This window comes from Gymnodraco acuticeps, unplaced genomic scaffold (assembly GCF_902827175.1).
Source record: "Gymnodraco acuticeps unplaced genomic scaffold, fGymAcu1.1, whole genome shotgun sequence".
Classification (NCBI taxonomy): domain Eukaryota; kingdom Metazoa; phylum Chordata; class Actinopteri; order Perciformes; family Bathydraconidae; genus Gymnodraco; species Gymnodraco acuticeps.
This window is the reverse complement of record NW_022990772.1, coordinates 1,229,393-1,254,204: the sequence shown is the minus strand read 5'-3', so window position 1 is coordinate 1,254,204 and position 24,812 is coordinate 1,229,393. Positions and strand designations below refer to the sequence as shown.

Genomic DNA, 24,812 nt, shown 5'->3' with positions numbered 1-24,812 from the left:
CAATAACACCCAACAATCCCTCGACTCCCTGTTATTCCACAAAAGCCTGATCTCCGGGTCTCCGTGGCTTGGAAATCATTAAGAATAACAACATAATCATATTGGGAAAGAAATGTTTTTACTTATTGACAGCTGCTGTTTGATTGATGGACTGGTGTTCAACAGTTCTTAAAACACAGTTAGGAATGAGTCTCGAGTCAGCTAGCATTATTATCGTTGTAATGGATTTCCAAGAGGAGATAACAGCAGACTATTGATTTTACAGCACATGGTGTTTGAAAGCAGAGTTGACTGATTATATTGGCTTGAATGTGCATGCTGGTTCCTCTGTGGCTTCGATTGGACCTTGAAGCTGTTGCTACATCCGACAAGTTATGAATTAATCACACAGCTGCATCCGAAACTCTAACTGTGTGTGAGGGCTAGATCAGTCAAGTTCACTCCTCTTGTGTCACCTTGACTTTTTATTTCCATCTTAAGTGTACTTGGTACATAGGTTTCCAATTTTCAAAAACCCTCTTTGTAAAATAAAACAGTGCTGAAAGCAGCTCACTTTTGCTTTGCTCTACATTATCTTCATTTATGCTCCAAGGACTGCTGGGGAGGATGGAATGTGTGGGTTAACAGGACTTGGACAAGGCCTGAAGAACTCATTGGAGTCATCATTAAATAATAATTACATACTCTTATAGTGAGCAGGTCCAAAGGCACCTCTGCTCAGCTGTGGTTCACTAAGGTCTGAAAGAAATAAAAGATAACTTTTTCTACATCAAATTAACGGAAGACATTTGACACCAACAGATAATATTGTATTGACATTATGGGGTCAGAAGCTTTAAGAGAAGTATTATCGTGTGGATTAAAGACCGGCGACCAGAGGAGAAAGAATCCTGGCAGTCTTTAATATTCCTGCAGAGGCTGGTGTTTTGTTAACTTCCTCAGTGACACTGCTGTACTCCTGTGGTGGCTTTATGGGAATTTCTGATGGCATTAGGATTATCTGCTGAGCTTTTGAATGGCTGTCAGGAGGTATTTAAGTGGTTTGAAAGGTCCATGAAATGAAAATGAATGTATTGCACACGGTCTGCACATAAGCAACACATTACAGCTCCTGTACAGAGTCATGCATTCTGTCAACTTGGAAGTTATCATGCATCCTGTAATGATCTATTCACTGTTAGTATTCAGATACTTTACTTGAGTAAATACTAGTAGGAATACGAGACACTACAAGTAAAAGCCCTGCATTTTAAACCTTATCTAGATAATGTTTGCTCAGCAAATATCCTAAATAATCAAACATAATATGCAGAAACAATTCCCATATCAGATATTTACTTATGATGTCTTTGAATTATGATTACTGCTGCCTTGATGTCTATGTTTTACACTGTAGTTGTTTAAGGTTGTGCTAACTCCTTTATATATTGTTGGGTAGGTTCATATTCTGTGAGGTTATCATTATGTTTGCAGTGCCACCGTCCTGTTAAAACCAAATATCTCTAAAAAAGTAAACTTTTCTTAAGCTCAGAGAAAAAAAAAGCCCTGTTTACAGCTTTCTGACGATGCATTTTCAAGCTAATCCAAGGGGGCTTCAAAATGTATTTTTTTTTTTACTTAAGAAGGAGATTTATTTTAAAAGGAACACTTCATCCTTCCTGTCAGGAAAGCTCAGAAAATGTGTAGATCCATGGTTGTAACTGGACGGGGAGGGGATGAAAAAAATGTAATCTAAAAGCTATTTTAAGAGGTCAGCTACATGTAATGAATTGGAGAGTATACATATGTTTATCTTTGGTGTAGTTTAGTATAACGTTGCATACAATGGAAGTTCCACATTCCACCACTGCCTAAAGGTCTTTAACACAGTGCATGAAATGAATGGGATCCAGCAGGAAGGGAAATTTGTCATGGATGTTCGGGACCCCCCCCCACACACACACACACCTCCTATTCCCCTTGTTTTATGAACTGGATTGGTGGGTGTGCATGCGCTCCAGTCACGAGCAAGGGAAAGGGAAATCGTTGTAAATCCCATTCAGTGCCTTGTGCATCCCAAAACGGGGTTAGAGTTTGTTCTATTTCCTCAGCGTTTGGGCTGAGCTCTGTGTGTACAGTACAGACAGGCATCGGTTGGCCGAGGTTCACCTGAGTTTTCCCTCCATCCATGGACATTCATTCACACCCCATCTCCACTGTGTCCACCAGCAGGCAAACTAACGACTTTTTAATAAACACCGCGCAAGCTTCTGCGCTCCTGGACCGGAGATCTGGAGATGAAGACAGATGTTACGCTTTTCTGTCGGACTTTGATTGGAATAGCATATGCCTCAGGTGAGGAAACTTTTACATTAAAAGTTTTGCGCGCATAACTTTTATGAGCTGACTGTTGACACTGACTTTCGATAAATGTTCTTTCTGAGCTTAATTAAGTTGTATTTCTAGCCTAAGCGTTTTAGAAGCTGCGGTGTCAATCTGAGGCATGTTGATCCTGAACTTTTCTGTTTTCCTCCTCTTTTATACATTTAAAACGCAGTGGGACATTTCAACATGTTATAACTCATGCATTATATTCAATCAGAAACAGGGAATGCATTCGCGTTTGCCTGCTTTTAATCCCCTCAGTCCCAGTGCACACACATTGCATTATCATTTATCACTCCTACATGATTGAAAGTTTGCCTCTCCATAAGGGACTGAATTAATAAGGAGCCCAGTGGGAGTCTCCAAGTCTACATCCAGATAGGCACTAGAGGGAGGCATGCTGTTGTTGTGTTGGATACAGATGCAGCTGTTAATTGTTGATGCTAACCTCACAATGACAAACAAATAATAGCCTAGATCATATCTGTTATGATGACTTTGAATGGCTTGACTTATGAGTAAGGGCTTTTTTTATACAGTAGTAGGTAAGAGGCAAAGTGGGAGGAGAGCTGGCCCGACTGACATGTGAAGGTCCCTTCAAATCTCCCAGAGTGGTGTCTTTATGTAATCTAAAATTGTTAAGACAGTATTATGTGAGAGAAAGTCACTTGTATCAGTACAAACCAACTCGTTTGGAGAAATGTGGGGTTATTCTCAGCGTGATCTGCCTCCAAATGTGCTTTGTAGTCACTTGTGTTGCTAGAACATTCACAGCTGAAACTAAAGCACATTGTTTTTATTGTAATATTTCAGAAACAGGGCCCTCTGATAAATGTTGTTATCTGGGAGTATGGCTGACACTGTTTTTCCCAGTGACTGAATGTGTATGTTTGAGTTGTTCATCACTGATAGCTGGGGAACAGCTGTTCATAAAGAACAGGGAATATTTTGTGAGAGGCGCCATATGGTACATTTTAACTCCGGGGTGGAGGGATGTTCTCTTTCTCCTCAAGCTTCCTTTGGTGGGTCACGTACATTTGAAGGAACAGATAAACTCTGTGAATGAGGAATAATTGCTGCCCTCAGGAAAAGTAATGTTATATTTATTAATGAGCACCAAATATATTCTGAAGTTTCTCATCATTTATCACCTAATGACCTTTTATGGCTGTATTTAAACTTTTGCAGTACACAGAGATGATGTGCCTATTAGCGGGTGTGCAGTGTTATCTGTTGAGAGACTTATTGGCAGCCCGGGTAGCTCAACCATGAAGGGCCCCACTCTTTCTCAGTCAATGTTGAACACACTTAGGAGAAGCACAATATCCCAGAAGTATCCTGGAGACAGAAACAACGTCCAGCTTCATAACAGTTTCATTAATTAAGATCTCACAGTATGTACCTGTGAGATTGCATTCCCCATTAAGACAGAGGTGTGACAGAAAGAGGCCATGTCCTGATTAAATATTGCAGCATTTTGCCCAGCAACACAGCCTTATTTGAGGGTTGAATGTAGTGCTGAAACAATGGCTATTTCAATTTAATTAAAAATGTTTCTTTTCAGTCAGTTTAATTTGCAGAGCATGAACACACTCCAAGATTCAGAAGATGGACCTTGAATGCAGCAATGTACCTTGTGTCTCTTCTGCTTTTTAGAATGGTTTATTAAATATACAAGGCCCTCTTTTAAAATCTTGTTTCTCGTCATAAAAAATGATCTCCTGTGGAATTCAAATCACATCTCACGTCTTTACTCTGAAGGATTTTCTTAACCCTTTTAACCCCCAAATTGTGCTCAACGGAAAACTAATGTGTGACATTAAAATTAGACTACTGAGTCAGAATTTCATGCAAGCATCATTATGATCAGAGGGGGCAACCCAGTCTCATGGCATTTTGTGTTCACCAACACGATTTTTAATCTATTGATTCGTGTTCACCAACATGATTTCCCCCTTTTTTTTCGTGTTGCACAGCACGATTTTTAAAAGCAATGTATTTCTACTGGTAATGTGTTTCGTGCCTGCAGCACGTCTTTTTCTCCGGTCGGGTCGTGGAAGACCGGAAGCTGTGTGGTTAATAAAAACTCTATCATCAGCCGACATGGAGTATCATTCCATTGCTACGCTGATGACACCCAACTGTACCTCAGGATCAACCCTACCTCCTCTGCAGCCCTGCCTTCACCCACACTCACTGCCTGCCTGGAGGAGATACAGGCGTGGATGAAGCAAAACTTCCTGAAACTCAACAGCTCCAAGACCGAAGCCATTATAGTTGGCACCCCACACCAGGTTCGGTCATCCACCATCACCACCATCACCTTCTCCGGCCAGGACATTACCCTCTCCTCAATAGTCACCAACCTGGGTGTTAAAATGGACGCCCATCTGACCTTTGAGGCCCACATTAAACAGCTGTGCAAGAACTCATTTTATCACCTCAGGAACATCGCCAAACTCCGCCCCACACTCACTCTGTCTGACGCCGAAAAGCTGGTCCATGCCTTTGTCTCCTCCAGGCTGGACTACTGCAATGCACTCCTCATCGGGATCCCTAACAAAAGCATCCAGAAGCTCCAATACATTCAGAACAGCGCTGCTAGGATCCTGATGAGGGTGCGCAAATATGATCACATCACCCCCATCTTTAAAGCACTACACTGGCTACCCGTGGAACTGAGGATCGAATTCAAGGTCTCCGTCCTCACCCACCAGTGTGTCCATGGAACTGCCCCTCCCTACCTCAAGGAACTCCTCACCCCCCATACCTCCTTGCGGACCACCCGCTCCAGCAACTCCAACTTCCTCAAACCCCCCAGGACTAAGCTCCGTACTATGGGAGACCGGGCCTTCTGCTCGGCTGCTCCCAGTCTGTGGAATGCTCTCCCCGACCAAATGAGAGCACCACAGACCGTGGAGGCTTTTTAAAAAGGCCTCAAAACCCATCTCTTCAAACGAGCCTTTGCCTAGTCCTTTTTATCACCCTTTTATTTATTTATTTATTTTTTATATATTTTTTGTATTGCTTTTTATTAATTCTACCGTGTTGTGTAATGTTTATTTATACTGTTCATGCTCACCACTTGTAGCACTTCGGGATTTGGAGTCAAATATGAGGTGCTTTATAAATGGAACCCATTATTATTATTACATGTTCTTACTCAATATCAAGCCACAATTATTGCTTTTATTTTAAATCGTAATAATTTTTGTTGCGGTCTGTGAGGAAAATAAATGGGGCTCAGAGCCTCAGGATACTGAAATCTGTATGACATTTGTTATTCTTTTCAAAATAACACACTGTTATTTACTCACCAATAACACACAATTATCCTTGCTTTTATTTATTGGTTTAATTCCATAATCTCGGGCTTTTTTGGCGTCCGTCAGGAACCGAATTTCAAAATAAAAATAACCGGAAACAGACGTAGGCATTTTGAGCGATTACCCAAGATCCTCAGCTATGGTTTAAGCTCGCTGATTGGATGTTTTAGCCGCAATGCATGCTGGGATTTGGTGTTTATATTATATGAAATCCGGAAAACATTTAAAAATAATAAAATAATACTTAATTCCGAGTGCTCTTGCTTTTCTCTTTGAAAGTCATCACATAACGGCATTGTAATACATGGTTCGGCTGCATTACATATTACAGATTTGCCGTAGTTCTTTATTTATAGAGCCCTGATGAGAAGACCTTTGGAAAAACTGAAGAAATGCCGCCGAAACTGAATACTTGACGTGGATCATAAACATATCAACAATTAAACAACATCTTCAATTTCTCTTCACACAATACGTCTCCTTGCAGTATCAACACTAATTCGGCTGACTTTTACATTTGATCTAATTCATAGATTGGTTATATTTACACCATAACGGTGCACAGCTGATATAAAAGGACTTGTAGTTTTTAAAGATATTACTGATTTTCTTTGAATGTAAGAATGTAAATACTGAGTCTGAAATAGTATAGCAATATGCTGTAAAATTATGTGAAAGCATGAATACAACTACACATCTTCAGATGTTGTACATACATAAGTGTCCTACACTAATAATACAAAGTTATTATGGCTGTGTGTACCTTGTGTGCACCGCCTAGTGGTTAAAGCACGTTATTGAATTATTGTTTTTATGTGTTATATTTGATTAAAAACATATTAAGAGTACATACTTTCATAAGGGGAAAGTAGAAGGTCTGTGATAGAAATATAGAATATAAAAAATCAAGAAGATACTATAAGTGATCTCAACAATAAAACAGTTTAGTGCAGGATGTACAAAGATATTAATAGGAGGAGATGCAAAACAGAACAACGAATTAACCTTTATTTAAACATTAAATAACAGATTAAGGTCTTCTTTTAAATAAGAAAAAAACTTTGGGGGTATCTATCTACAGATAAATATTAAGCCTGACAAAGTACTTAACGTCTAATATATTGCTTTCCTATGTTGAAGCACTTATTTTAACTGATATTATACATATGAGTTATACTCTTATGTATGTAGATAGTATAAGAAATGTGCAGAATATGACAGTTTAATGGTGGAGGTACACACATATTGATAGATGTCTTGTAATGCGCTGTTGAGGAACCTATGACCCAAGATTTTCATTCATTGCATACACCGTAGTTGTGTATATGATATGTCAATAAACCTTTGAAAATCTTGAAATCTTGAAAGGGATGTGCAAAATAGCCATAATTTACAGTCTTTAATTAACTATTAGTAGAGAATAACTAGTAATGAATATACTTTATTACTCGTTTCCATTCATGTCAATTGCAGATAAATGTTTAGTCTTCTCAAGCATCCATCCATCCATCCATCCATCCATCTTCTCCCGCTTATCCGTGGTCGGGTCGCGGGGGTAGCAGTTCCAGCAGAGAGCCCCAAACTTTATTTTCCCTGGCCACATCAACCAGCTCTGACTGGGGGATCCCAAGGCACTCCCAGGCCAGCGAAGAGATATAATCCCTCCACCTGGTCCTAGGTCTACCCCTTGGTCTCTTCCCAGCTGGACGTGCCTGGAACACCTAGGGAGGCGCCCAGGTGGCATCCTAACTAGGTGCCCGAACCACCTCAACTGGCTCCTTTCGACGCGCCAACTATCAAATATCTCTCCTGATTGTTGGCACTTGACAATCACCTTACCTGAATTTTACTCAGGTGTAACTAAAGTCTGATTTAAGGGTTGTTTATATTTCACATCATTAATCAGAATCTGCAAAGTAACTCAAATAAGTGTAGTGGAGTAAAAATACCAGGTAAACCTCTGAATTGTAGTGGAGTAGAATTACAAAGTAACAATGAGCTGTCATGTGGGTATATTAATGCTGCGCATTATGGACACCAGCTATTTTCACCCATTTATTAATTATATGTTTTACATTTGATAACACCAATGTGTTTAATACTGGCAACTTCTAATTGTGGGAAAAACGAAAACGTTCAGTAGAGACGTCCCATAGAACATTTTGCGAAACACAATAGCCAGCATGTCTGGGGGGGCGTTCGATTCCAGTTTTGGATAGTCTGGCGTGGTTTCGTTCCATTTCAAACAGCTGTTTGACACTCGGCGTAACCTTGGCGCACTGCCACTCCAACATCCAATCCCAGAGCTTGAAGATTAATCACAGGGACTGTAGTCCTAAACGATAGCTGGGGATTATGGGTAGTGTAGTGTCTTCGGCCATCCTAAACTCAGAAATGTTGACAATCGCAATGATGCTCGAAATGTCCCTTATAGGCCTACGTCTGTTTCCGGTTATTTTTATTTTGAAATTCAGTTCCTGGACGCCAAAAAAGCCCGAGATTATGGAATTAAACCAATAAATAAAAGCAAGGATAATTGTGTGTTATTGGTGAGTAAATAACAGTGTGTTATTTTGAAAAGAATAACAAATTAGAAGGAAAAAAAGATTTAAAAATAAAGATTTCAGTATTCTGAGAATCTGAGCCCCATTTATTTTCCTCACAACAAAAGTCCGAAATTATACGATTTAAAATAAAAGCAATAATTGTGGCTTGATATTGAGTAAGAACGGTAAGAACATGTTTTTATGAACCACACAGCCTCCGGTCTTCCACGACCCGACCGGAGAAAAAGACGTGCTGCAGCAGGCACGAAACACATTACCAGTAGAAATACATTGCTTTTAAAATCTTGCTGTGCAACACGGAAAAAAGGGGGAAATCGTGTTGGTGAACACGAATCAATAGATTAAAAATCGTGTTGGTGAACACGAAATGCCATGAGACTGGGTTGGAGGGGGAGATTGAGGGAGAGTGGATTGCAAACCTGAACCCAGAATTCATTGTCATTGTCGGTGGAAAGGGAGTGTGTGTGTGTGTGTGTGTGTGTGTGTGTGTGTGTGTGTGGGGTTGGGGGGTATAATTTACACAGCAGCTGCATTTATGAAGCTTGAAGATTTCACCCGGAGCAATTTGCTACCATCTTCCTGTCACGCTGCCTCTGGTTTGAATTACGGTGGTTCCAAAACATTTATTACACAGCCACAGAAATTATGTCTCATAATAAGAAAGACATCTTGGTGCAGCTCAGCTGGCACAAGATATTTTTGAAATGAATTGTTAATCGCTGATTGATTCATCTCCTCTTTAATTTCCTTGTTTTTGTTGCAGTATAATTGGCTATTGAAAATCTTCCCAGTCACACATGAATGCAGTGAATCATTTTCTCTTCTTCTAAAGCTGAGCTCTAGAGCTGGATGATCTTTGGCTTTCTCTGTGTCTTGGGTGCATAGTGTTGATATTGCTTTTAGCACAGTGTTTTCTGTACGCATACCTCTGCTTGATCAGATCATCCCCGAAATCTGAGTCTCAACTCTGGGTATTATTCTAGTCGTCCACTTATAGAGGTTGAGTTATTATAGCCAACAATATCCCCCTATCCCCAGCGCTAATCTCAGGATTCAACCTCAGGACTCCGAAGAGCGGAACCTCGGTTCCTGTCCCGGTTCTATCAGCTGGATATCAGCTCGGATGAGAGGAATGCTGCTGCTGACCCGTGTGGGAAGCTCTTTGCAGTAAAATCCAAATAAATAAGGAGTCCGGTGCCTCACTTATCACTGCCATGAAGTAGCGAGGCCCCCCTTGGGCATTTATTTGGATGCCTGGTCACTCACTTTCTCATCATGCAAAGAACCAAAACCATAAACTTGACTAGAGCTGAGAGATAAGCTCTTTCAACACCAGGAATCTGCAGCAAAAGCCAAATATGTGTCAGTTGGTGTTAGATAGTTGATTCAAACCATCTGTGGTATTTTTGTTTTCATATTTTTGACCCCCACATGTTTTCTGTGCCCAGATATTAGCCATGCTACAGTAGCTGCCTGCTAGCTGCATGGCACTATGTGTGGAAAAGTGTGTCTGTTAGTCGCTTCACTTTGGTCTATTACTGCGTGGATTGTCGTGAAATGCTGTACCTACCTTCATGTTCTCACAGGGGTTGAGTCCACTACTTTTGTTGATCCTCTTGTGCCACCATAAGGTTTAGATTGTTGGCTTTTGGTTGAATAACAATATGAAATGTGGTATCTTAGTTGACTACCTAAATAACCATTTAAATAAAACATTACCCCAACCTTCCCCCACACAGAGCCCTTTATAGACCCAGAATTCCTATTATGTGACTATCGAAAACGATATAAGGAGGTGTGTGGTGCAGTGGATTAGTGCATTGGTGTTCGGATCAGGGGAGCACAGGTTCAAACCCCACTGCATTCAGCATGTCGTTGTGTCCCTGGGCAAGACACTTCACCCCAAAATTGCTCCTGTGGGGATTGTCCACCGTATTGAGTATGTTAGTCGCTTTGGATAAAAGCGTCAAACAAGTAACATGTAATGTAATGTAATATAAATCACCATAAAATCTCACTGAAATAAAATGTTAAATTAAGATATTTTTGATGTTGTTAAAGGACCAATAACTAAAGCAGAGGGTAGTTTTGTTTTACAATGATACATTTGCATGTAATAGTCACCTCAATATCATCCTACACAATCAACACAAATATGTATAAAATATTGACATTTGTATATGTTTTATACTACTAAAACAGCCTGGGGTCAAATTGACCCCAAGGAACACCGATGCGTACAAAGTGCGTACAGGACATTTAAAAAAGATCTTCATGTTCATTTTATGTTTACCCATTAGTCCTCATTAAATTATGAAAAGTCATGAAATACTAAGCAAAAAATATAATGTGAACCATTTTGTTTTGATAGGTTAAACATTGAATGGGGTCAAATTGACCCCAAGGGTAACAGGAGGGTTAAATGACTTGCCAATTATTGGATACATGCTATGGAATTGGCACAGACATTCCTGTTTCTCTTGGGATGCATTATGAAAACTTGATTCACTAACTTTTAATCTATCAGGTCAAAATGTGTCCTCTACTTTGTTGGACGTTATGTTTACTGGAAAAAATCTAATTAAACCATGCTTACACACAACATGTAAGTAAATAATTGTTAACATCATCCCTGCAAAACACTTGCATGTTAGCATTGTCATTGTGAGCATCTTAGCATGCTAATGTATCTTAAACTGCTGATGTGCCAAAGTACATCATGCCAAACTTAAGGCTGAGTAATGCTAGAAAGAAAATGATTTGTTTGGCATCGTTGGCCACACTCAAAGGCGGGCTGGAAAGTTGGCCATCATTGACAGGGGGGAGACATGATATCATTTAAATATGAGATAAAGGCTCACTTTTTCAGACAGCAGCTGCCGCTCTCCTCCAACAAAGTACAAGTGTATTAGCATTCTTAGAACACTCTCCCACACTTGGAATAATTACCATGCCGATGAGGTTTAACCTATTGATTGTCTGTCTCTGTCAGTTCTATCATTTTCACACTGGCCTGAGTCTCATACTGCAGCTTGTAGAGCACAAAGGCATTCCGAAATGAATGTAATGAGTAACTCAGCTATACCTCAATGACTGAATGAGCACATCCATGATTTGGTGAGAGTGTGCACAAAGATGAAATCATTTATATGTTAGTGCTGTTGTTAGTTGTTACACAAAATGATCACAAGGACTGCTGCACATGTTCCTATTCCTTTTAAATCTTGACAAGAAAGTACTAGTCGGATTTCATTAGACAGGGAGGTGGGTTAATCTACAAATTAGGCTGTCCAAAATTACTAGGAGTTATGTATTCACAGCTTCAAATGATTTCCTTGGTGTTGACTTAAAAAGTTCTCTTGACATGCTATTGAAAGGCCAGTTATGGGGAATTCAGAACCTGTGGCATCTTTTGCATTTGTTGGGTGATCACTCTACACACACTAAGAAGGTAGAAACTTGATCTTGTTACACTGATATTACAACACTCCAAAGTGCTTGCGTTGCTTAGAAACAAGCATCATTTAAAGCACTTATCAGTTTAAAGAGAGCCACAGCAATTACGTTCAAATTGCCACTTGGCCCCAGGCAGATGTGTGTCTATAGGGTTGTGACATAGAAGTCTCTGTAGCATTTCGGTGGTCACTTGTGCCTTTTGGCTTGTTATTGATGGTTGCTTGAGGTTCATGGGAAAGAGTCCTTTGGCAAAGCCTGAGGAAATTACCAGCTTCCCTCCCTTTAGGCATTCAGCACCATAAGTGTTGACCCGGCACTCCTTACTTTGACCTTGTTTTCTGCAACTTAAGAGGCCACCGTGATTTAGCTCACAGGGACATCTGACGCGGCAGCAGAGACTTGTTTATGGCCTGAATCTCCAGGAATTAGGTAACAAGCGCAGTAATGGGGCTCCTCAAAGCTTGACCTCTGAACAGTCGCAGCATGAATTTCAGGAGCTTAAAAACCATCACAGCAGGCGTGGACTGTGCTAATCTTTGGCATTTGCTTGTAATAAAAGAGACGTAATTCAAGATTCAAGGCTTTTATTGTCATTCGTAGATAGCTACAGTGCAATTATGTCAATGAAAATCTTAGGTCCTCCAACAATGCAACACAATAAAACAGATAAAATAGTGCAAGTAAATACAATCAAAGAATAGAAGTAGTGCCATACGTAATCGATGTGTCACAAAAACATCGTCATTGTTAAAAGCCAGGGCAAACCATTTACCACATTGCTAACATTTCCTTGGTTCACATCTCAGCAGGGGAAACAATTTCTCAAAGATAAAAATGATGACATGTGAAAAATTGGGTTGCCACAGAGGAAGAGTTTTAGTTGTCCGGTTTGCCTGTGAGGCAGGTACAGGAAGATTTTGTCAGGGACAGAGGTTTAAAACATAGGAAGCTGGACCAGATGGCTTGTCGTTGCATCCTTAATTTTGCAACCCTCCTCTGGCAGGATGTTGGAAAGGCCTAACTCCCACTATAGTGGAGAGGACAGGGACGCAGTGGATGTCACCGTCCTCCGTAGTAACAATGAAATCAAAGCTGTGCTGCCAGTCAGTCTGTCGCCTGCCTATGGCCTGGCCTTGTGTCCAGATGACAGAGGAAGTGGACTTTATTTCGTTCGGGGAGAGAGAAAGAGGGAGTGTGTTATAGCCTGAGGCCGGCTGACTCCACATCCAGAGTGCAGGTCTGCTACATGGCCTGCATGGCCTCTCGTCCGTCACCGGACATTCAGGGCTATTTCAGAGTTCCCCAGCCTTGGCCCCTTGCCAGATACTGTGTCACTGAAATGACTGGAGCTTACTGTCACCTACATGTTTCTCTTCAAATAAAAGTACAATTCAGTTCTCGTTTAGTTTAAGTGTGTTTATCCCTGAGGGAAGGGAAGTCAAAGCTGTGTCCATGGAAACATTTCAACAGCTCTTTCAGTCATTTATAAATCAATAGCAAAAGCACCTTACAATTTCTACTTCTGTGAAAACCTACATCTGTTTTTTATAGCCTTCTAGGTCGCATCCTTTCTGCCAAAAGGAGACTGAGAGAAATGTTATTTGTTTGCGCAAGGTTCCTCCTTCCTGTTCCTGTCACATGACTGATCAGAGACAAAACTACAGCGAGGAAACACTAACGGCAACATCTCCTTCACAGTCCATGAAAAAAGGAAGTGGGAGCAGCGTGAACATGATAAAGAAAACAGGAAATTTGCTCCAAATGAAAAACATTGCGCTGCCTTTTCACACAAAGCTTTAATGTGTCCTGTGTGTCGTACGCGCGGAGAGAGGAGCCTTCGTCTTCATGCCTTTCATGCTCTCAACTCCTGCCTGCCTCCTATCTGTCTGCTTTCAGAGGTTCTGTTTAATGGCTTAAAGTGCCTGGTGACAGCTTGGTATCTTCATTGGTGTGTGTGTGTGTGTGTGTGTGTGTGTGTGTGTGTGTGGGGGTGTGTGTGTGTGTGTGTGTGTGTGTGTGTGTGTGTGTGTGTGTGTGTGTGTGTGTATGATTTATCTTTTACTCAGCAGGTGGCCTGGTAAGTTCAGCTTCACTACTTCCCGACAGTATGAGCCATGAACAGAGGTCAGCAAAGGATAAGATACAAATGTACTTCCCTTTACTTGAGCAATTAGATCTTTCATTTTACCCCAACCCCAACCTCTGTCAAAACAACCATGTATTACATTCATGAAAACAAATATGATTGCCTCTGTAAATGCAGAGATACGTTTACTTGAAAATCGCTGTTTCTTGTTTGAGAATCGATCGCTGGTGTGTTGTTGTTTCAAACATTTCATAAAACGCTCTGCTCAACCAGACACTTGTCTAGACATCACCAAGCAAGGGAACATGTTGAACGAAAACTCGTTTGATTTTTGTGATTCTACTGCATTTTAGAAAGAATAGGCTGCAGTAGTTTACTGTTTTTTCTTTTTGGAATACTTTGTTTAAAAAAAATTAAAATGCAATCATGTTCTTTCCGGGGGTTGGATAAGACAAAGACCAATCTCATATCTGTGGAGTAGATATGGACCTAGAGCCAGTAGCACATTAGCTTAGCTTAGCATAAAGACAGGAAACAATGAGAAATGGCTAGCCAGCTTCAGTCCGATTGTAACATGTGTTTTGTGTTGCACTGTTGGAGAAGCCTGTGACACAAGATTGTCATCGGCATAACTACTCTGTAGCTATGTTCGTATGACTAAATAAAGAACCTTGAACATCTGCTTGCTGGTTCTGGCTGCAAATATTTTGAAGAGCTGCAGACATTGGCATATCAACTGAAAAATAATGACAATGATGTAGGCCTATGATTAATCGTGAACAAAATGAATCGTTAACTAACATAATCATTAGTTGCAGCCATACTGTTCATACATTAGACTGGTACACATCTTCATATATTGCATAACTTCTAGTGACAAAATATATTTTTTTAAATCACAAGATGTAATTTTAGACCTTTAATTCTGGGGCTATATTGACTCATTTTGCAGTTTAAATGCCAAATGTAAGCATGGAAATGTCAGGTTTGGGTTGCATCATTATTTTGCAGGAGGTTACAATAATCCGAAAATGATTTGGGTTAACCTTTTGTCTTTTTGGCCTTTCTCTTAAATCTTTGCCATGTTTTACAGCACTGAATTGTTGCAGCAGTCTGCACTTCTCTGTATTCTGGACATTCAGACCAAAACATATACAAAGAGCTACTTCTGATTTTCCCCTGGCATGCTGTTTGAACACTTCAATTGACAAGTAACGAGTCACACCTCCTTTCTGCCTGCATGTCAACCAGGCATGTGGAGCCCACATCAAAGTGCAGCGTGATGCACATGCAGAGTGGTCAGACATAGGGAACAGAAATTCTGGCACTTATGTCACGTATACATCTGGCACGTCCATCATGATAGAGGCATGCAACAGCAAACAAGTCTTAAAGACATCTGTGTGAACCCATGTGTCCAATGTAGCCATCTCTTTATCATCGCTGTCACATGGTTTGCATGGCTGAACTCTCTTTACCCCCTCATCCTTATATGAACTACATTTTACCTACCAAACCACTCCATGTATTTATTGTAATGCTATAATGAAGAAAGATCAGTGTGAAATGTTTTTTTAGGCCACTCAAACTTCATATTTGCCTGGCAGATCGAGCTGCAGCCAGTGCAGGGTACACACACATTACTCCATCTCACATTAACAGAGAAGTTGCTGTTAGCGATGTCAAGTTTTTACAAGGACAGGATGAGTGTTTTCTGAGAAATAACTTTGTCAAACGAATGCCAATGAAAAGTTCATTTAAAAAAGAAATATCTTGATAATTACTGAATTTTCTTTTACAGTCGGTGAAAGTGTCAGCCATTGTGTTCACAATGAGCTAAATCTCAAGGTTTATAGGGATTGCATAATTGTAATTTCAGGATCTTTAAACACAATGGCTACAAGAGAGCCATTAATGCACAGTGTATCTGTGTGAAGGATTTTAAACATCTTAAAGTGTGTGTTTATGCCCTGTGTAATCATAGTATGACAGAGCGAGAGAGTTCACTTTGGAAATATTGAGTTTTATCTTTGTAGGTTCAAATGTGATGTTGCTTTTTGTTGGATGGACTTAATCACCCAAAGCTGCTGCTTATCTCTGCACCACCAGCTGGAATGCATGGGAAAAAGAGGGGAACCAAGCTCAAATATTCTTTTGGCTCTCTGCCCCATGTTCACATTAGTACGGGTGTTGCCAACAAGCCAATTGTCCAGTACATGTTGATCTGTCAGATGTTGTTAGCCTCAGAAAAATGATTTGAATAACAGTCATTTTCAACAAATACACATCACATTACTGCAAACCAATTTGCATAACATTCACTTGGTTTTCTGACCCTTTGTCCATTACATTACATTGCATTTAGCTGACGCTTTTATCCAAAGCGACTTACAATAAGTGCGTTCGACCAACAAAATACAAACTTGGAGAAAACAGAATCATATAAGTACATCAGGCTTCATAGAGCAAAAACATTTCAAGTGCTACTGAACTGGCTTTAGATAAGCCAGCCCTTTATTAGTATATAAGTGCTTTGTTAATAGTTCTATCGCTCGAAGTGGAGTCGAAAGAGATGAGTTTTCAGTCTGCGCCGGAAGGTGTGTCCATTATCCATTGCCGTCTGTTATTAAAAAAACAATTATTAGACTTTTTATACCAGCCTATCATACGTAATATGTTATGCTATATTAAACATTGACTCTACATTTATTTTTGTCAAAGATAAGCAGTCATTATGAGTTAGTGCAGTGCACGCTTTTCAAATCAATCTTCATTTTGCAAGGAAAACAAAACACTGACAAAGATAATGCAGGCAATATGTTCACTGTGATCTATTACACAACTCAAGCAGGATCCAAGGTTCAAGAGGTTTCCGTCATTCTGCTGACAGACAAACATGATCATGAAACGAGCCGAAAACATAACCCGTAAGTGAAATAATTCAAGTCTGTTCAGTTTCATCACGACAATGCACTGTAACATTTTATCTGAGGTAACTACACTTACCGTGTACTCACTGCAGGTCTGTGTACAGAAGTGTAACAGCTGCAGCTCTTACTCACTCTCCACCTCCACATTTGGTTTGTGCTGACAGTCCTGCAGCTAAAAAGGCTTGCACCATTCGTGGAGAGCTGTTGAACGCATACTAAGATAAATGAGCGAACTGAGTGATAACAGTCATAACAATCTGTCAAGAAACGCAGCATGAAAGGTCAGAGCAGGAAAATGTGTTTATTATCATGACAAGATATGCTATCAGCCATGAACTTGCAAGAATTGATTTGTTTGGTTTTCCTTGGCATTCCCTCACATATTTGACAGAGTGCAAACGATTGCTAATGGGATTATATATTTTCACAATCCCTAAATTCTGCTGACAGGGCAACATGCCTTCATATCTGGTGTCTCACAGTTTGAAAACGTGGTGTAAACATTATACAGAACATCCATATGGAAGATTCTGACATTTGGCACAACAGCTTTTTATTATTGTGTAACATGGGAGCTCCTGGAGCATCATGGGTGAGAGTCATTAGGGTTTAGAAAAGCCCACGCCCCAAACCTCTCATCAATCTGAAGTGTCCAAACAGCAGAGAGCTTTTGGCCAGCAGCCATATGCAACCCAGCGCATATTAACTTATGACTTTCCGGCACCTCATTCGGCAATTATGAGAGAGTCACTTAGAATGACAAGCGATATATAAACACAGGAGATCTAAAGTCCTGTTAAGTAATGTGGCGCACATTAGCCTCAAACTCAGAGGACATTTGTCATGCATTGCATCAGTTTGAATGATCTGTGGCTACAAAGAGCTTTTAGCTGGACTCTGTGTGTGTAATGTCTTTCTTCTGCCCTCCGTTGTGAGACACTCTTGCCATGCTGTGATAGATCCATCTTGTTATACTTAAGCATTTCAAATAACAGAAGCTGAAATCTTCCCTTAATAGCAACTACATATTTGTTTAGCTTCCCTCCCACCATACACCTCCAGAATCTTGATGTGTTGTCTCTCAAGGCATGCCAGTCAATCATGGCATTTTAAAAACATTTACAATTTGCATCCTGTCTGTCAGAGTGCGATCTCTGCACTGATTGTGAGGGAAGCATCCATCATGGAGACTGTAGCGATTTAGCGCAGAACACGTCTCTCGGGAGGAAAACCCTGTCACACCACTGTTTTCTTTGATATGTTCCCATAATAATATGTATTAACTGTTGAACAGACTTTATGTTAATGTGTAGTGCCTTGCCTGGGAGATGAGTCCTTAGATTATACAAAATAAAAATGTTATCTTTCAAAATCTTCTGATGGCATTCGTCTTTTCATGTAGAATAAATTAGAAGGTGATGGTGGCAGCGTGTATTGCCCAATTCAATGTTTTGTAATAATAATAATCACTGGGGGAGCCATGGTTGGTCTCAATTCTACACAGAATGGCTTTAAAGCAAGAAGTTCTCCATCCAAGTGAATCAAAACCGATAAAATGACCTGATAAAAAGCCTGTAACGGAGGTGATCTCTGGGGTCATAGATCTCGGCCTCCGTTACGGATTCTGTAGCTTCATTGGTGGCAAAGTGTATTTAGGTTTGTGCATCTGTCTGTGTTTTAGTTTGTCTGTCTCTGTTTCCTGGTTTTATGTTGAAAAGTGTTCCCCTATCCCCATGTCTGTTGCTGATTGTGTGCACCTGGTGCCCTGTGTTGTCTCCTCCCCCCTCATGTGTCCTGTTGGTTTGATTAGTGTGGGTGTGTATTTAGGCTCTGTAGCCCTGTCTGTTACCCCCTGATCCCTCCTCCTGCGTCATAACCCACCAGGCGCGTTTCAAAACGTTGCGGAAGCGGAGCGTCGTGTTTTGCAGCCTCACAGTTGTTGGATGAACGTTCCACTTCCTGCCTGCGCCTCGCTGCGCCACGTAAAAAATAGGATTCATCCTATATTTTAGAAATTGCTTGCGGCGAGGAGCTTCTGGGACGCTTCGAGCTGCGGCGCAGCGGGTCTGGTGGAATAGCACCCATAATTGACTAGAGTGGCCGCGATCGCTAAAAACGCCGCAGCCGCAGCGCAACGCAGCGCAACGCAGTGCAACGCAGCGCAGACGCTCCTGGTGGGATTAGGGGGTTTAGGAGGCTGGTAGTGTGGTGGCTGTGCGCACAGGAGCAGCAGATTGAGGCTGTGTCATATCATATGTGTATGAGTAAATAAATGCCCACACACCGGGTTGTGTATTTTTGGACGTTCTGCCTCTGCCTCCTTGCTTGGTCGGGCCGCTCAATTGTCAGCTTCACCAAGCCAAAAAACACCATAGAGCCAAAAGGGAGTTTGTTTGTTTGTAGCCTTTATTTAACCAGGTGAAAGCCCCTTGAGATCAAAATATCTCTTTTTCAAGGGTGACCTGCAAGACATTAGTTACACATGTAACATAAAAACAACAGAACAACAATAAGGATGACATACAACATAATGTACAGGGTACAGTTTACAAACTCTATTTACAGAGACAGGTACCATGAGTATCAAACAGCATGTCACCCAGCTGAGTTTTAAAATGATGCAGGGGAACCAAAGTGCTCAGTTTTAAACATGTTTGCAGACTGTTCCAATTTAGTGGAGCTGCACAACTAAAAGCTTTCTTCCCTAAGACAGTCCTAGCACTTGGCACATTTAATAAAACAACATCATGAGATCTCAGGCAATATGTACTTTCAATTCGTCGAGAGATCAGAGAGCAGATATAAAAAGGTAGTTTTTAAGTGTTACTTCATATGATCGACCCCTATCACAGTACACATATGACGCATTTCCACTGCATAATACGGCATGTTGTTTTGTACAAACTCATCAAAGTTCCATTTAACTGAGTGGATAATAAACTGATTATAAGAACAAATCTGTAATATAATAGTGTTCAACACAGACTAAAAAAAAAATGGCAGCACGCAAAAAGAACTGCGGCATACTGTACGCAGCACTTAGTAAATTGTACGGACAAGAGTAGTGTACGCTGTAGTTCAAGGCGTCGCTATGGCTGGAATTGTAATGCTATGCAGAAATTAAAAACCTCCCAAGTTTTGACATAATGCCCTCACTCTTTACCCCGAGGAAAACAGCAGGGTCTTCAGTCTATACAGGAAGAGAACTTTATAGAAGTTGTGTTCCAGCGCTTATCTGTATGATCGCTCTCGTTCTCCTTCTTGAGCGTGTGAAGGAAATGTGCTGTTCCAATAATAGTGAAGATGTAAGCTATTCTGAGAGGAATTTCCTTTCACACTTTCCCCTTGTCCATAGCTCTTGGAGGGCTCTGTGTCGACCTCTGTGTGTGTTTATGTTACACAGCCTAGTGTAGCTTCACTGTATTTCAGGTGTGAGGGAGAAGCTGTGTTGTGAGGATGGGCCTGAATCTGGTGGCGGGTTCACATCTGAGCTGAGACAATATGTTGGGAAAACTTTGCTTCTCCTCTGGTGTTAAAGATCTCTGTGAGGGTAAGGAAGGAATACCCTGCTGGGAGTCAAGCTACGATTGATTCATGGACTGACCAATACTTCCCACTTTAGTGTTGTGTGTTTGTTTTCTGTCAGAATGACCATATCAGCTGTCCTGGTTCACATTCATGGTTCTATATTTGCATTATGATCACTTTTACTATCCGAGCAAAGACAGAAACACATAATGCCATATGGTGTCGTTGATACAGTTGTAATCCCCAGCGGAGATCAAAACATATATTTGCAATGTGATCAATATTTTGTAAGAAAGACGTTCAACACCTGTGACAATAAAGCACTATAGTTCAATATATGACAGACACAGATGAGATGATAAAAGCCATTAATAATAATAATAAGAAGAAGAGATGACAAAGGTTGATGCAGCATATAATTCTTTATTACACACATTGTTCTTACCTTTCAAACATACTCACAAAAAAGATATAAACCACTTAAAATCCTGACATCATCTGGCAATGTTGGCTGACATGTAATGAACCTCATTAATGCACAAGGAACATAAAGGGTAACTCTAATTGGGAACTAATTCATTGCACGGATATCTGTGTAAAATTGTCATACGCATTTCTTTAACTTAATTGGCAAACCAAATCTGTTAAATTATCCAAATCTCTCCAAACATTCCTGCTATCGATGGGAACATCACCCCTTGAGCAGAGATGAGTGTTTTATTTTTTATCAGACTCTGCACAGCCTCCACTAGCGACACAAAAGGACTTATAAAACTTTCTTCACATCTGAAGTAGTTCTCCCTAAGACCTATAAACAGACTTTGATGTGTCAAATCTGTGGATTGAACTAACAGTCACTAAAGCTCTCTAATTAACACGTTGTTTATCTCGTTTGTCTAATCCCAACAACAAAAAACGTAATCCCTAGTTTTGTCGATACGGTGAGGTTGCCAGGCAACCGGCAGAGTCACTCTGACAGTACAAGACATGTACATTAGTCTGCATTAAACTGATTAAACATTTACATTTATACTGTACATATTATCAATACATCTACATCAAATGGGAGTACAGACATTTATACGAGTAGTTGATCTTATCATCTTCTCATATCAACAGGAAAACTATAACTATTCTAACAAATACATTTATAAAATATTGATGTAAAAAGGAAAACTTATCAAGTCACCAATGTCTAAAGGTTTGTCTCATTATATTGCATTTTCTATATATTTTAATACACTTTCTTCATTTAATTGGCTCAGAGAAGAACAATTTCAGCAGTGCAGCAGAAACCTGGCCATTGTCATGCAAATAATAAAAGCATTGTGTTCAAGTCATTCGGAAAGTCTCAAGGAAGAAGAAATACACAAAACGGGTCAAGAAAAGGTGGACTAAACATTTGTTTCCATTGTGTTAAAGTTTCTTATGTCAATACTTTACTGAACTCAAGACAGTCTCACAGTTAGTGCTATCTGGGAGCTCCTTCAGTATTGGAGGTAGCCAAGGCTGATGAGTCTCCTTCCATTGGGATCAGCCTTTTACTGTAAACAGGATTAACAAAAAATATTTACATGAGGAAAACCTTGCTCTATTGTGCTCCCAGGGCAGCAGGATGTGTTGGAGGAATGAGGCTTGTTTACAAGAATCGCAGCTGTCCGGCGCTCCGGGTTTTGATTGGCAGCAGGTCACGACTGACTGTTGTGAAATCATTCTCGCTGCTCCTCTGTTTGGTCTGTCTGTCGTTTAGCCTGTTGTCTGAATTACACATGCTCGACATTTGTGGGTCAATAATTTAACAAAGTAATGTGAAAAAGAAAATAAAGATTACAATGTTAAAAAAATACATTACATTGCATTTAGAGGTTGTTTTCCTTCCTTTGTTTCCTATGCTATAGAAAACGCCCATAAAGCCTCTCCTTCACCCTCTCAGATATTGCACTGTGTACCTTTTCAGCTCTAATGAGATCCAGGTGGGACATAAGTCATGATGACACTTTCTATATGATAAACTGTAGGTTTGGAGTCTGACGCTTATAGCACCCTGAGGAAAATCTGGGACAGTAATGATATTCTGAGCCGGCCATATTAACCCAGCTTGAGTAGGTGGGGTGAATGGCAATGAATCAAGGGGCAAATGGGCTTTTCCAGAGGTGGAAACAGGCTCAGAGTAGCATTATGGCCATCATTTCTCTGTTCTGTGTGTTTCACAGTATCAGGAACCTAGTGCTTTGCCTTACAGCTTGTAAATGTAATAAACAACGTGCTATCTGAGCTGCTGTCGTGTCATATTTCAGCTTACAGATGTGTTTGGGAGATTTGACAGCATACCGGCAGCTCTGACATGTAGGTCCTGGTTGTAATCTGTGTAACATGAATCTATTGCCTTGTTTGCTCCCTCAGGTCTGGTGATTGGCTTTTCTATGACTCCACCCATCCTTGACAGCTCCAAAGACGACCTAGTGATTCCTGTCCACCAAACACTCACCATTACATGCAGGTGTGTGTCCGTGCTGCTCTAATTTGTGGTTTGTATGAGAGAGATCAATTGGCTGATACATTTTTGAATATAAAAGAGCAACACTCAGAACAAAGTTTGATACCTCAAGTTAATTTAGCTATAAACCCCTTGGCACTTTTACGCTTTCAGTGCAGGGCTTTTACTTGATTATTTAAGGGTGCTGTTGCTATTTTACACTAAACAGTTCCTCCAACGCTGATAAATGTTCATCACAAGTCCATATATGAAATGGATGAGTCCTTTTGGAAACAGCAACGTTTTTGTTCTAAAACCCAGCCAACACTGATTTAAATCTGAGTCTAAGTGAGGCATGAAAGCCCCATAATAAGCATCCTTTATCCTTATGAGATCTCTGCTGTGCTGCCTGCTGCCAAGCTGTCACTCCGTTAAGCGTTTCCTCCTCCGTGGTGCATGATGTCTTTGGAAAGCTGATGATGCCTTTGGAATGTCTTGAATAGTTGTTTGCATATAAACCTCACATGGCCAGCGACACTAGTAATCTGCAATGTAAAATGTTTCTAGAGAACTATAAATACATGTTAGGGAGGGGATTGCAGGTGTTGAGAGCATAGCTATCAGTTCTCAGACAGCCATTATGATTCCACTCAATCTCACTCATAAAGCCTCCGGGTTACCACGTCCAACTATAACTGAATTTATGTGACAAAGCATAGAGCAAACAGGGAATTCACACCCACACAAATGAACATTCACACACTGGTTTCCGGTCACACAAACACTTCTACAGTGTGCAAAAAGTTACTTTAACTTCCTGTTTACATATTCAATGTTTTTAAATTACCTTTTTATTTGTTTCTTTCTAAAATTGAGCAACTGTTACACAACCCAAGTTTCCTCTGGATTAAGGAAATATTCTGATTCAAATGATTCTGACGCCTTATGTGTTAGAATGTGATAAATACAGATAACAATAAACTTTCAATATGTTCATAACTTTTCAAATCGGCTTAAAATCCAATCCAATCCAATTTTATTTATATAGCACATTTGAAAACAACGAGTTGACCAAAGAGCTGTACATCAATAAATTAGAAAAAGCAGCATAAATACATTTAGACAAAACCGTTAGGACAGAAACATTTTTTTTAAGAGGATGACAATACAACCTTATACCCTGTTAAGCCCCAAGCCTGTTTTTCAGGTTTCAGGCTCGAAAATGACATTCCCAGAACAAATGACCATATCTTCCCTTCTAAAAGGGTTACATTAATAATCTTTTTTCTCAAAGTAATGATAAACCTGTGAGTAGGATGTAGAAAAGTCAGAATCTATATAGATGTTTTTTATTTTAAAGAAAATTGAGATTGAACATGGTAAAAAATTATAAATTATAGTGTCCGTCCAAAAAATATTTTGTACTTAGAGTGAAAACTAACCTTGGATGATGGGTTAGTAGACTAAAAGCTTTAGTAATCCAAAGTACAACATATAATAAGTACCCTGTATCAAGATTGATGCAAAACAAGTGATATTTGACCTTTTTAGACAGATTTAGCAAAACCTCTTCTGGGGCCATTTGGGTGGATTTTCCATATCTCTGGCCCCCCTTGTTCGATTTTGACATGTGACATCTCTTCCTGACCGTTAGAGCCAATATAATCGAAGGGAAATCGTCCCGCACACACTCATGTTAAAAAAAGGTTGTGTCTCTGCGCATGCAATCTTTCTTCAGAGCTCTGATATTTGAAAACGGAATTGCAGTTTTATTGCTTATAGATTATCAGAACATTTCAAAGGGGACACAGTAACATTGGATATTAACCTATGGATTAACTACAGCATCGTTTTTTTTAAATCGTTTTAATGCCATTGAAGACCAGTTTTGACCAGACAAAGACCTAGGTAAGCCATGTTAGGGTTTTAGGCTACCTAGCGCCACATGTTTTGATGTACGTTTTTGTTGATAACATCGCGAGTTTGTATCTTTCAGTGTTGAGGTGGGCACCGTTAGATTCTGTGTCTTTACGATCAAAAACGATGTGTTGGATGTGCAGCTAGGATAAGTAATAAGGG

At 40.2% G+C, this 24,812-nt stretch overlaps 1 protein-coding gene across 1 annotated transcript in view; it reads left to right on the top strand.

Moving 5' to 3' along the window:
- Positions 1–1,981: 1,981 nt before the first annotated feature.
- Positions 1,982–24,812, top strand: part of flt4 (fms related receptor tyrosine kinase 4) — an 80,094-nt gene continuing 57,263 nt past the window's right edge. The window contains exons 1-2 of the mRNA XM_034232627.1: positions 1,982–2,334; positions 22,661–22,757. Of these exons, the coding sequence (XP_034088518.1) occupies positions 2,277–2,334; positions 22,661–22,757 (155 nt within the window). The 5' untranslated portion in view covers positions 1,982–2,276. The remainder of the gene's footprint in view (positions 2,335–22,660; positions 22,758–24,812) is intronic.